This window comes from Chiloscyllium plagiosum, chromosome 32 (genome assembly GCF_004010195.1).
Source record: "Chiloscyllium plagiosum isolate BGI_BamShark_2017 chromosome 32, ASM401019v2, whole genome shotgun sequence".
Lineage (NCBI taxonomy): Eukaryota > Metazoa > Chordata > Chondrichthyes > Orectolobiformes > Hemiscylliidae > Chiloscyllium > Chiloscyllium plagiosum.
In genome coordinates this window covers 23,149,235-23,163,841 of record NC_057741.1, presented here as the reverse complement: position 1 = coordinate 23,163,841, position 14,607 = coordinate 23,149,235, and the positions used below count along the sequence as shown (strand labels likewise).

Sequence of the window (14,607 nt, the reverse complement as noted above, 5' to 3'; positions counted from 1 at the left end):
GTACATACACTTCTGAATTATTTTACAGATTCATAAATTGGAACAGGAAGAGTTGAGACTACAGAATGAGATGCAAGATGCAAAGGACCAGAATGAGCTGCTAGAGTTCAGAATCTTAGAGCTCGAAGTAAGACATTGTGTTTGCAAAGTGTCAAATGGAGCAGACATTTATGAATCAAAAAGGAGAACATGTGTGCAGTAATATTGAATGTAGTTACATGTGTTCCAGCACTCGCGAGAACTGCCTTTTATTAATGTGCTACAATTTCACTTCAGAAGAAGTGAGATGTCTCACAGCCTGAATTTTTGATGTCAAAAAATATTTGAAATATATTACGAAGAATTGTTAGAGAATGATTGAATTGTACAGAGATTATAATTTATACAAATATTTATAGTGAAATATTTTTTGCACATAATAAAAAGATTTTGTTTTTGCTCCTAATTGCATTCATCATTTGTGTTTCATAATCCTGCATTGTTCATCAATCATCACAGTGAGTCCAAGTTTGCTTCTGTTACCGTACTTCATATGCATTAGGGTTTTTAATACACTCCCATTATGATTTGCTTTTGTTTTACTTTGAATAATCTGGTGGAAAGCCAGGAGCTTCACATCATGGTGTTCTGCATGTAATTGAACTGCATTTCACATGCAATTCAGTGCAGGAGATACTGAGGAGCTAGAAAACATAATTGAGAAATGTAACAAATTTCTTTTATGGAGAAAGAAATATGACAGTAAGCATGAGTACAGCTAATCCACCAAAATGCAACAAACTTTTCTTCAATTCTATCACAAAAGTGTATATTTTTTTAGAACTATGCTAGATTTTCAGGGAGCGATTACATTAAATGTTGCTTTGTGGCATGTACATCACACTGTGATACCATATATGTTTTGTTAGAATATTCAATTTTAGTTTGGCCTAACACTGTTGCATTGGCAAGTAAATGTGGTGCAAACCTTGTATTTCAAAACTATGCAGGAGCACTAACCCAAAAGCTTTGTTCTTTTTTAGTTGTTGATTAAGCTCACACGATCTATTATTTTCCTATCGTTTTTGGGAGACTCCTCACGTTTGAGCATGATTCCATTGAAATCCATTTATTTCCAATATCCCTGCTTTTCCATCCGGTTCATTTCAGCAGCAGCATTCTTCCATAAGCAAGTTGTAAAGTAAGTATGGAAAACATAGTTCAAATAGTAGCTAGCATTAGGTTTTCTGGTAGACAACCGAAACTGTAAACTTTCCAGTCACTGTTACGTCTGCGAAAATGGTTTCACCAAATAATCCTGAGCTGAAGATTGTTAATTGCTGTGATGTCGTGTAAAATCATCAAATATGACCAAAAATCAAGTTAAGTTTTGACACTGATTATTTATGGTGAGATCCTTTTCCTTCTAAAATGTTTCATTGCTTAAAGTAACCTTAATTGTGCTTTAATAAAAATTAAGAAAGCTGTTTGAAGTTTATTCAGATTTTACTCTCAAACTGTAAATATTAAGACCTGAGAGTACCGAAACAAAAGATGAATTGGGGAAGTGTTTGATATGAAATTGAGTTCACAGCAGTTAATACATTTCAAAGCTTGAATGTCATGCTATGATCTTAGTATCTTATAGAGGATATTTATTTCTTCATAATTGTGACTTGGATCTGATGAGACTTGTTTCCTGCCTGCAGGAGCGGGAACGACGATCACCAGCCTATAACTTGCATATATCAGCCTTTTCTGAGAGTGGAAGTGCCCTTCAGCTCTATTGTCAACAAGAGGGTATTAAGGTAAGATTTTTCTTCATCAGAATCTGCCTTGTCTGTGGCATCAGAGCATTATAGAGTGTATCTCACATTTTTGGATATGTTCTACATTTGAATCGTGTGTCAGTTGCAACATGACAAGCTTAAGTCTTGGGTTGCGCAAGCTTTTAAGGTTTTCTGGAGAAATGCAGCTTATCTCAGTGATTCTGCACAAAGATGTGGAGGAGACTGTATTGAATACAAATAAGCTATAAGATGTGTCTGGCAAGCGTGAATAAACCTTTGGGCAGCGTGGGTGACTCTGTGATTAGCACTGCTGCGTCACGGCGCCAGAGACCCAGGGACCTTCATCGTCATTCCTGATGAAGGGCTTACACCTGAAATGTCAATTCTCCCGCTCCTCGGATGCTACCTGACCTGCTGTGCTTTTCCAGTGCCACACTTTTCGACCACAAAATAACTACTGGACTACTTTACATCAGTCTTCATTAAATTAACAATGATACGAAGATCACAGTAAAAGAGATGAACAAATTATGGATAAGATAGCAATTATTATGAACTGAAAGGATAAGCATTGTTGAAAGATGATAAGTCACCTGTTCTAGTTGGAATACATCCTAGATCACTGAAAGAAGCCAGGGCAGAAATAGACAAGGCATTGGTCACAAACTTTTACTTTCTCATTGAATAAAGAAACAGTATTGGAGAACTAGGAAATTGTTAATATAATACCACTATTTAAGAAAGGGGAGATGAATAAACCAGGAAGCTACAAACCCGACATATATTGGTGACAGTTATTGAAAAAAATTATCAAGGATTAAAATATGTTTCATTTTGAAAGGCATGGATTAATTAAGGAAAACCAATCTAGATTTGTTTAATGCAAATCCTGAATGCCTAAATTGGCTGAATTCTTTGATAAGGTAACAGAGAAGATTGATCAACGAAGTGCAAGTATTATTGTCCAGAGCAAACCGTTCAAAGACATTCAACAGTGGCAGTGTAGGAGAATTGATAGAAGCTCCAGGAACTTGAGACAATTCAGGACTGGACACGGGCAAGAGCGAACCATCAGCATTTATTGCTGAAGAACTATATACCTGGAGCATTGCTAGTGACTTCTGTCATGTAACCTGATATCATCATGGAGTACCTTAAGCACATGCTCAAGATTTACAATCAAACTACTGGTTAACCCTTTACTCACCTCAACGGAGACTTATTAAGAAGATGAAAGATCAAGGAATTAAGAGGGAGGTGGTGTTATGGATTCAAAATTGGTTCCTTCATAAGAAACAAAGGATGGTGGTGGATTTGTTTTGTTTATATAGACCAGCTTGCACTGGTGTTTCCTGATTGTCACTTTTGGATCAATTGCTGTTTTTAGTCTTGAGAAACTATCTAGTCTCTCTTGGGGTAGGGAGCAGCCTTGTAAAGTTTGTAGATGATCCATGACAGTGAGGATAGTCATAGACTTCAGGCTGACATAGTCAGAATGGTGTACTGAGCAAGTAGCATTCAGTGAATGGAAGTGTGAAGCGATATATTTTAAGAAGGCTAATGTGGAAAGACAGTGTACTATAAATGCATGATTTTGAAAGTGTAGATGAGCAACACAAGCTTGCTGTTAATGTAGACAAATTTTTAACCACGTCACAACAAGTTGCTTAGGTGAATAAAAAGCATTTGTTTATTTGCATTTATAGAATATAAAAGTACAAACATTATACTAGAACTTCTTAAATCCCTAATCAGCTGGACTATTGTGAATAATTCTCTGCATCATACTTCAGGAAGGATAAAACTATCTTAGAAAGAGTACAGAGACGATTTACCACCATGTTACCAACAACGAGGGATTCTAGTTTTGGAGAGAAGTTGAAAGGTTAGGACTGTTGAAAGATAATGAGAGGTTTTGAAAAAGTAAATAAAGAAAGCTTTTCCCACTGGCAAGTAGTTAATTATCAGAGACCATAGATGGAAAATCCTTCTCACAAGAAATGAAGGTAAGTTGAAGAGTATGTTTTCACTCAAAACGTTGTTAGGATCTGGGACTCTCTGTGTCAAAAAATGGTGGAAGCTGATTCTATAAATAATTCTGAAAAAGAGTTGGACAGGTCCTCAATTTGGGATTTACAGGATGAAAGAAATAGGCAAGGAAGCAGTTTCAATGATTCAATGGTTACAACCATGATTACACTTCAGTGGATATAACTTCCCTACACACAAAATTAGCTGAGTGCTGGAAAATAGGGAGTAATGTTTACAGGATGTTTCTCAAGCTAAAGGAAGGGCTTGTATTGATAATCCTCATGGTTCAGTGTTGCAGGCCTTGTTTTGCCTCTATCGATATTCTGGACCTTGGAGTACACAGTCATAAAGTTTGTGGATGATACAAAACTGTAAAGTTCGTTAAACTGTGAAAAACTATGGTGCAGAATTGCAAAAGAACATAGACACATTGGAGTGACCTGATAGGCGGTACATGAAAGTCAATGCGGAATTGTGTGAGGTGATACATCTGGTAGAAAGATGATGGAGAGTTAACACAAAATAAGGGCTATTATTGTAAAGGGGGTGCAGGAGCAGAGGGACCTGGATGAATAGACAAGTCATTAAAGGTAGCCTGATAGTTTGAGAGAGAAAACAACCAAGTTCAGCATGTCCTACGTTCTGTTAACAGAGGCGCAAGAACAAGGAGGTGATGCTGAACTTTTATAAGACACTAGTTCAGCCTCAGTTGGAGTATTATGTCCAATTCTTGGTGCTGGGTATAGGAAGTGTATGAAGGCATTAGAGAGAGAACAGAAAAGATTTATGAGAATGTTGCAAGGGGTGAGGATTTTCAGTCATGAACATAAATTGGAGATGTCAGGTTTGTTTGCCTTGTAGAAAGATGACGTGATGGAGTGAATAGGGTGAAAATGTCTCCACTCGGGAGAGAATAAGAGTGCACAACTTTATAGTAATTTATAGAAAAAGCAAAAGTGAGATGAGGAAAATCCTTTTTATGCAGTGAATAGTTAGGTTCTGGAATGCACGGCCTGAGGGTATGGCAGAATCAAAACATTCTAGGGAAAATTGGATGCTTATTTGAAAAGGAACATGTGCAGTGTGACAGGGCAGGTGCTCTGTGGATTACTGGTGCAGATTTGGTATTAAACAGCCTCTTTCTCTGCTGTAACAATTCTGTGATTCTGAATAGTATTCCAATCGCTGCTCAGAACTTTAGTTGATCATGAAACTATGAAAAATGCTATAGAAGTTCACATTCTTTCTATTTATCCATTATCAGATATTGGGAGTGCCCTGTGCCAACTCGCAGATCGACAAATTTGACCCTCAATTTTCCATCCCCCTCCTCTCCCTGACTACCCTTTCCCCATCCTGCCCTTCACCTTTCTCCCTGGATCCTGTCAGTCTGCATGCTTCAGTACGTTTCCAGAATTATCTGAGTCTCAGGCCATCCACATTCATACTTACTCCTGGGCCTCCTGCTGTACTGGCAATGGGCACCTGGCGGCGCTGTCAACCTGCTGACGGCCAGCCCTTTATGGGGCTGAGTGTACTCTTGGAATGAGACTGAGGTCTCACCTCATGATAATTAAAAACCTGTCAACTGAAGAATGATTCAGAGCCAGACTTGGTTGAATGATGCTCTTGCGAAAGGTTAGGGTTAGCGTTAGGCTTTGTTAATTGCTCTTGTGAAAGGTGTTGGGTTGTTTCGTTGTACTAAAGGTGTTGTATAAATGTGGGGATTTCTTGATGATTATGCCTTGTTGTTCTGTAGAGCAGGCTCATTGGCAGAGATCATCTTGACCAAATTGACTCGTAGCATGCTCCAGAAGCTTCTGGACTACCCTAGGAAGCCTGCCCTTGTCTCCGAAATGCCTCCTTAGACTTTACAGTAGCTGAGAACTGGCATGAGGCATTTGAAGATTTGGGATGACTTCAACCAGAGTTCTCCCTGGTCTCCAATTTAATGCACGGCTGGAAATGGCTTGAGCTGATAACTGCTGCCTAACCTGCTAAGTGTAGTCAGCATTTTCTGATTGCATTTCAGTTCTCCAGCATCTGTAATATTTTGCTTGTACATGTGGCGACAAATATTGTTTCTTCGAGTGCGTAAAACAATCATTTTCAAATGTTTTCCCACTGTGACCTCATTTCAGTGCTTGAAGGTTGAGACAACTCCTGTGTGCAAGTTGGGTGAGTGAAATAGGGTGAGAGTTGTTGAGTGAAGGAGAGGAAAGTTGTCAAGTGGGCACATTGGAGTGGGGGTGATTGTGGGAAGAGTTGTTGAGTGGGGCCTTCAGTTTTGCTCACAGTAGTTCTGATATTCTACTGGGGCCTTAGAGCTACAAAGCATGAGCAAATATGTAAGGGAACATCCAAGGATTGTCCTTCCATTTACCGCAATGTACTGTGGAAGCATGGTAGTTATGTGGTTAACACTACTGCCTCACAGCATGGACCTGGGTTTGATTCCAGTCTCAGGCACCTGTGTGGAGTTTGCTTATTCTCTCTGCGTCTGAGTGGGTTTCCTACGGGTGCTCCGGTTTCCTCCCACAATCCAAAAATGTGCAGGTTAGGTGAATTGGCTATGCTAAATTGCCCACGGTGTTCAAGGATGTGTATGTTACATGCTTCAGTCAGGGATAAATGCAAGAATAATGGGGAATGGTTTTGGATGGAATACTGTTCAGAGGGTTGGTGTGGACTTGTTGGGCCGAAGGGCCTGTTTCCACACTGTAAGGATTCTGTGATTCTATGCTTCTACCTCTGAGTTTGTTACAAGCACATCCCAGTTAGATAAATCAGCGTGCTGAACAGCTAATCAGGACACTGTGAAAGAATGACAAATCAAGACGCTGGCCAGTTGATAATCCATTTAGAGGTTAAAGTTCATGTCCCAGCACCAGTCACATTGCTGTGTCGGAACCTGTGACCCCAATGAGGGTCATGACCCATGGTTTGGTAGCCCTCCCATTAAAAGTTTTCAGTAAAACCTGCAGCTATAAAACTTTTGGAATAAAGTATATCTCCAAGAAGCATAATGAAGTAAACTCAGCATCACCAATAAATGGTGATGCTTTTATTTATTTTTCATTTCAGTAATCGTTTCATTTGACTGTTAGATTGATTTAATTCTTTGTGAATGACATTAACCCTTTCTTTCAGGATGTGGTTATTCCTGACCTAATGAAGAAACTTGATATCCTGGGAGATAATGGGGTAAGGTTACTTCAGGTCAGCATGGCTCATCGATGTAATCTAAATTCAGCAGATTCATGTTGCGGGCACCTTTCATCCCATTCTGTAATGACTCCTCATTTTGTTGTGATAACATCCAATTGTTATTCGGTTGTCATTAAGTGTGGGCGATGCTGCCAATTGGAAAATAAAATGTTCTAATCTTAGTGACATCCTGTGTCAGTATCATGTATTCGCAGATGATGTATCACACAGCGGGTTCTGAACAAAACTCCCTCTACCTCATCCCAACATTGAACTTTCATTTCCTGTTCCATCTCAACCTGTATTTCACACCAGTTACCCTCAAAGTCTCCGTAAGAAGCATTACCTCACTTCTGGGCAGTTTTGAGTTATAAATCACCAGTGACTGGGAGCCAGTTTGAGGCAGCCTTTGCATTTCACAGACCACCATCAAAATTAAAGCCTTTTTGGCTGGATTTGAGTTATCAAAGCGCAAGTATTTGTATTTTGTACCCGAGCCCCCAAACTCTGATGACACGGCGGCAAACCCCTCTGCTGATTAAACCAAACAACTCGAGAAGCTCACCTCACCTCGTAATCTGTTAAAGTACAAGTGACAGAGAATTCCCAACTTCCACTATTTAAAGGAAGAATATCAATTTATTCTTAAACTCTAAAAGTGAGCATTAAACAACAACTATTTACAACTCTAAGCCTGCTTTCTCTTAAAGATTTGTTATCTACCACCAACTCTAAACAATATACTGTTCCAGTAAATGCCCCTTTTAAAATTACATCAACTTAATTTTCAAAACCCAGCAGCGGCTGTAGTCTCCGGTGTCTGTCTTCCTCTGGTTATAGATCTCCCTGGGACATCTTGGGCCTTTTGCTGCAAAGATGTTTCATATGAAAAGGTACATTTTATAGAGAGTGTTTTGAGTAGCAGTCTCTGTCTCTAGATGGCAGTCTCTGGTTATCAAAATGTCTGCTTCTTTTATACCCTAAACATCGTATCGTCTCATTGGTTCGATGTTGTCAAACAGTAAAATTCAAATTCGATTGGGTTTTAGTACCCTGTGGCATAATTTAAACTGATTGGTTAAATTTGAACTGTTGTGAAAACATAGCAACCAAAAGTCAGGTATTTGTTTCACAACCAAATGTTGCATATTTTCAATTTTCCAGTACAGTCTGCTAGTCAGTCGCATGACAGGTGCCTGCATTCATTCTCTCTTAAAGGTGCAGTACACACCTTCAACTTCATAACAATTTGATTTAAAATAGCCATTGTATGTATGCTTTCAGTAAGGCTGTGTTTGCATGTCACAACACTAGGGGGAGGACTTTCTGGACATGCTCCATGTCAGAGTGTCAGCTGCTTGCATTAAAACTAAAAAAAGTTGACAGAGACTAACAAGAAAGCTCAAGTTACCCATTTTTAGATTTTTGGAGTTCTAAACTCTTTGCAAGTTTTGTATTTATTTCACCAGTCATCTCACAAAAATTCCCTCTGCAGGCAATAAATTAGGATGATATATAATCAGAAAATGTTAGTAAAACAACCAATGCGGAGTGTGCAAGTTTTTTAACTTTCGATGTGTGAAATTGATTCAAATGTTTAAGGGCACCATTTTTTGCAATAATAAAGTTTTTTAGATGAGCTTCCCTACAGGATAGAAACAGGCCATCTGGCCCAACAGGTCCACTCTGACCCTCCGAAGAGCAATCCACCCAGACTCATTCCCCACCCCTGACTAATGCACTGAACACTATGGGCAATTTACCTTGGCCAATTCACCTGACTTGCACACTTTGGATTGTGGGATGAAACCAGAGCATCCGGAGGAACCCCACGCAGAAAATAGGAGAGAATGTACAAACTCCATACAGTCACCCGAGGCGGGAATTGAACCCAGGCTTCTGCCGTTGTGAGGCAGCAGTGCTAGCAACTGAGCCACAAAGTTATGTTGACTAAAATATTTAATAAATAATATACTCAAGGTGGGACTTCAAATGGCAACCCTGGGATTAGGCATCCCATTATTTACCAATTGAGCTGCCTGGGTTGTGTCAAAGCTCCTTACACCGACTTTTAACCACACCTTGCCTATGGAGGCAAAGTTCAAATGCAATATTTTTGAGATTGAGATGCCAGCACTCATTGGGACCCAGAATGAATAATCATTGATGAGGTGAATTGAATTATACAGCCTTTGATCAATCTAAACCCCTAAAACTAGCCAGAAAGATGTCAAGAGCAGTTGTCCGTGCGGTAGTGCTGTAGTGTTGGCTGAGTATGTGTGCACAACTGTTTTGGATGCCATTTTGCTCAGTGGCAGGCATGACAATATTTAAGGATCTGTTTTTGTAGTAGCTGAATTGACTGCTTTGAGCAAGTAAAATGATAAATTAATTGGAATGAGAAACAAAAATATTTAGTTTACACCCAGATTTGTTTTTGTATCTCAGGGAAGACAAGTGCCATTAAGACTATTAATAAAAGGAGGGAATTGGAGCAATTGAATTGAAATCTATTGCATTCTTGTATAATTCGCTGTGGTATAACCAGTATTAATGGTGCAAGCTAAACTTTCAAGTGATTGCATTGTGGATATTTGATTGTTTCTTCTGCTGTGCGACAGATCTTACATATTTGTGAGAAAGAGAAACAAATATTTCAGCAATTTTTTTTCTCTGATGCTCTCAACTACACACTCCACATAGGTTGTTTTATTTAAGGGTATTATGTTTGTGAAATGTTTGAAAGTGCGTCGAAGTGCAGCAATCTTTTTCTCCCCCTATCATTGCTATCATTTTCTGCCTCAGAGACACTGTGAAATAAATGGAATTTTCAGCTAAGACTTTATTACTGACAGTGTCAAGATGCAGTTGGTAGCAGACTGTACCTTTTTTTTTATTAATAATGCAAATTTTAATTTGAATAAATGAATACATTTGTTTTTCGTTCAGCATAATAAATACCTGACCTGTAACTGGTTAAATTTGGCAAAATGCATTGTAGTGAAATTGCAGTTTTACCCAGAAATTCTGAACACTTAGCATTATTTATACCCCAGTGAATGACCGCCAGATCTCCTTGATTTTTTTATTTGGATGGGACACTAAACACCATTTTTTTCAGGTGGATGTAAAAAATCCCAGCACCATTGGAATGAGTAGTGCAGTTCTCCTTTGCATCCCAGCCCACAGATATCCCTCGACTAACATCACTAAAAATTAGCCATTATCTCAGTGCTGCTTCTGGGATCTTGCTGTGTGGAAATGTTTCCTGCATAGCAACAGTGACTAAGCTTCAAATAAAATTACTTTTGAGACGTCCTGAGAGTGTGAAAGGTGCTACATAAATTCAAGCCTTCCTTTCCTCTGAAGTGGACTTAAAAACTCACAATTTAATATGTGTGCATGTGTAATATATTAACTCAGTGCATGGATAACTCATTTTATACTGGGGTAAAACTGTGTAAAGCATCTGACTAATTTGTTCATCTCACTTATACCTCCCAACACAGCATAAATAACTGTGCTGTACCATTAAGCTCAGTTTCAATACTTTGTGCATCTTTGTATTGCAGAACCTAAGAAATGAAGAGCAGGTTGCAGTAATTCAAGCTCGTACTGTGCTGTCGCTATGTGAGAAGGTACACTTCCAAATCATGATCATTCTATGAAGCAGGAAGTGCATTCATACACCTGAATGTCGACCACTTCTGTTAATTTGCTTACTGGAATAAAGCATACACAAAATAGATTGCTCATACTTTGTACTCATCGCCAGTGCCACAACAGAACCATTTTGGTGGGAGTTATTCTTGTAAAATGTACCCCTAAGAGTGAATAATACATTTAGCATGACTATTTTTCTTTCCAATTATCTTATCAGAATGACACTGTTGAGGTCCCATGCTGTTTTATTTGTCCATTGTACACGTGCATAGAGACTAGGGTTTGGTCAGCTCAGTTGGCTGGACAGCTGTTTTTTGGTTGAATTCTTGCATTGGCTAAGGTTACTGTGAAGGTCCCACTTTCTCAACCTCACCCCTTGCCGGAGATGTGTGACCATTTCAATCTGTGCCTGAATTTGTTGCTTGGATTTATTATTCTAGCAGCTCTTTCTGTGTTTAAACTTACAGATTTATGTGCTGTATGGGTATTGGTAGCTCCGAATCGCTGTGAGGTTCTGAATGAATGATAGATGCCAAGAGGTTTGGTTAAATGTATTACTTACCAAGGATCCAATAATTGTTCTTGTCATTACTCTATCAAAAAGAAACGTAATTGCATGGATCAGCTAAGGATAAAATTATGGGTTCACTCGAGAAAGTTGTAATAAACATGTGCGATAAATACTTTGTGCGGTTCATACAAGCTGCACTTTCACTGAGTGAGTTTGCTTTGTAGTCTTCATCACCATTACATGTTGGCTCAAACACTCTATGTGGGTCCTTTTGCAATTGAGAAAACAAGCTGCTGGCTGGCCAGCTCCTCAACTGTAGGGGAATGTATTATTATGAAAGGTTTCCATTAGCAATCCATCTGTAACTTCACATGATGTCGATCTGATCACTTGTAGATCCCTTGACTCTTTCACTACTGCAGCACCACCTCGCTTCCTGATTGCTGTTATCTTTACTGTTTGGACAGTAATAACAACATGTACATGTGCAGTGTCTCACAGTAAAACATCCCGAGTTGCTTCTCCACTTAGGACTCTCTGATATTATCCAGAAATTAGAAAAGCTAACCGTCTGAGGATAACCTCTGCCATCTGATGATGGGACATTGCAGAAAGAGACACCTTTCAAATGTCCCCAGATTGGTTACATTAATACAGCCCACTGACTGAAGCTTTTATAATAAGATACAGTCATGGGTGTCAGGAACACATTAGAGACAGATTTTGCTTCAGTCACAGGCAAGTAATCTGATTAGGATGCTGTTGTCTGGTAAACATTGTGGCCAGTAATGGATGTTACTATCTGCATTCATTCTCATGGGATTTTTTTCTTATTAAGCTGCAATTGTATGACCCGCTTGTTGTGGAAATGAATTCCAGGAATTGTGACAGAAATTAACTGGGATATACATCTGATATTCAGTAGAATTTGTAAAATGGCATGCACCCACCCCCAGAATTTCTAGTCATTAAGAACTTAACAGTACTGTTGTAACAGTTCCCCGCACTGCCATCCACCCTTCCAGCCCACTTAGACCACAGTGAATTCTGGCTCAGCTGCTTTATGCAAGTGTAAGTCAAACCCAGGAAGGTGCATTAATCACCTGCTCAAATACAAGCAATAATAGAAAATGCTAGATGCACTCAGCAACTCAGGCAGTATCTATGGACAGAGAAACAGAATTAAAACTGCAGGTCAATCACCTTCTAGTTTTTTTTAGGGGTTCTTGACCTGAAATATTAGCTTTGTTTCTATTTCCGCAGATAGTGTCTGACCACACAAGCATTTTCTGTTATTATTTAGGTGCCAATGGCCAATGAGATTCCAAATTAATTTCCGTCATGCATGTTTGCTTTAATTTTCAAGAATGCTGTAATAGCATTTCATGAGCTCAGTGCGTTCATTGGTATTTATACGAAATTTGTTTTTTATGTTCCATCCATTATAACATCTCAATTTTGCTGTCTGAAGCTAAGGAATTGATGATTGATTTCCTTAACCCCTACCGCCTCCCCTAAACGTGTACTGTTGGGTGTCATTTAATCCAGGTGGCAAGGGCTTGACCTGGTGAGAGGGCAGACCTGGTGAGAGATTTGTGTCTCCTCCCTTGGGGAAACCCATGTCATATTAAGTACCAGTTTGTGACCAGCAGAGAGCCTTGCCCTGGACCACCCTGGGGTGAAAATCCTGGGCATCCCAACACCCCCTCCAAAGCGCTGCTCATCAAAAGTTGGCAGCTCTTCATTGTTGTGAGTGCCAGGCAAGGAGCATGGGGCAGCTGTTGGCAGTGCCCCCATCAGAGGGTCAGGATCACTGAGGGGAACCATACCACAGGTCATTGGAGGTGGGATGAGGGTGGTAGACAGGAATGTGATGGTAGAAGGACAGGAGTTTAGCAGTTAGTGCTGTGCTGGGTTGGGTGCCTGATAAAGAGGGATCCCTGACCTCCTCAACCCCTCCCCCTGGAATCTGTGATCACAATCATTAAGATTCGCTTTCCGGATTCCCCACCTGGTGACTGTCCCACAGCAGAGGAGCTCCGGGCCCTACAAAAGGGTATTAGTTGCATCCATGAGGCTTTCAAACCTGGACTAAATCGAGGCAAACTTGACACCTGATTAAGTGACCCCCTCCCAATCCCCCAATCCCCCAACCATCAGCACCAAACTCTCCATTGTGGAGGGTATTAAAATCCACCCATCATAGTATTCCTACAGTGTGGAAACAGGCCATTTGGCCCAACCAGTCCACACAGACCCTCTGAAAAGTATCCCACCCAGACCCATTCCCCCACACCTATTACTGTACTCTACATTTCCCCTGACTAATGCACCTAGACTACACATTCTTGGACACAATGGGCAATTTAGCACGGCCGATCCATCTAAACTGCACATCTTCGGACTAGAGGAGGAAACTGGAGCACCCAGGGAAAACCACGCAGACATGGGGAGAATGTGCAAACTCCACACGGATAGTTACTCGAGGCCGGAATCGAATCCAGGTCTCTGGCACTGTGAGGCAGCAGTGCTTACCACTGAGCCACCGTGCTGCCCTTTATTCTACCTTAATCTTTATGTAGCCAACACTTCGTATGATACAATACTTATGGAGGTTATGCACTAAATAGTCAAAAACTGATGTCAGTGAACAGGATTTGAGCGCATCCTGAAGAATGAAGAATTTTTAACACTGTGTTGCTTTTTCAAGATAATTCAAAGGAAATTCTTTATCCCAGTGAATAGTGGAATGTGAAGCTTGCTAGACAAGGTGTAGTTCAGACAAATATCATAAATGAGTTAAGAAGAAGTTTGATAAATATTTGAGGACTAAAGGGACAGGAGGATATGTTGAATTGTTAAATGAATACAGGTCAGGGGTCAAATGAAGCAAAGTACAAGGAGTATTAATCAGCCAAGGGCTGTTGGGCTAATGACGCTAAAATGCATCTGGACGCTGTTGATTTCTGTTGTTAGGCTTTTGCAGGAGGCCAGTACATCAGTGCTATGCATCTCGAATGTGTGTAGCAACCCGTAATACTATCTCCACAGAAGTGAGAATGGACAATGCAGCTGTATTCACCGACCCACACAAACAATACAGCCTTGTCTGCACAACAAAATTGCTAACAAGTCGCACGCTTTCATATGCCTCATAGGACAGTAAGGTAAATGCGGATATGACGGAGAGCCTGGAAGTGTCGATGGCTCTTGTCCGTGCGCTCTGTGAAATTAATGCTGCAGCAGTAATGGAATTGCATTGCAAGGCTAGCTAGTAATTTATGTTTGGCTGTAACAGGCTACATCCTTGATCCTTCTGTATGACCATTGGCTGCAGGTTGCGAACCTAGACATGTCATTTGCCATTATTGAGAAGAAGCCGTAAAATAGAGTCACTTCAAAGTTACCCAGGATTTTGAAATGCCA

At 40.1% G+C, this 14,607-nt stretch overlaps 1 protein-coding gene across 3 annotated transcripts in view; it reads left to right on the top strand.

Moving 5' to 3' along the window:
- Positions 1-14,607, top strand: part of LOC122539414 (janus kinase and microtubule-interacting protein 1-like) — a 209,214-nt gene that overhangs the window by 128,547 nt on the left and 66,060 nt on the right. For 2 of the 3 annotated variants that reach the window (XM_043674230.1, XM_043674229.1), the window contains 4 exons: positions 29-127; positions 1,689-1,787; positions 6,951-7,004; positions 10,580-10,645. In XM_043674230.1, coding sequence (XP_043530165.1) covers positions 29-127; positions 1,689-1,787; positions 6,951-7,004; positions 10,580-10,645 — 318 coding nt within the window. Of the gene's footprint in view, positions 1-28; positions 128-1,022; positions 1,181-1,688; positions 1,788-6,950; positions 7,005-10,579; positions 10,646-14,607 lie in introns of those variants that run through there. The other variant, XM_043674231.1, reaches the window with a different exon arrangement.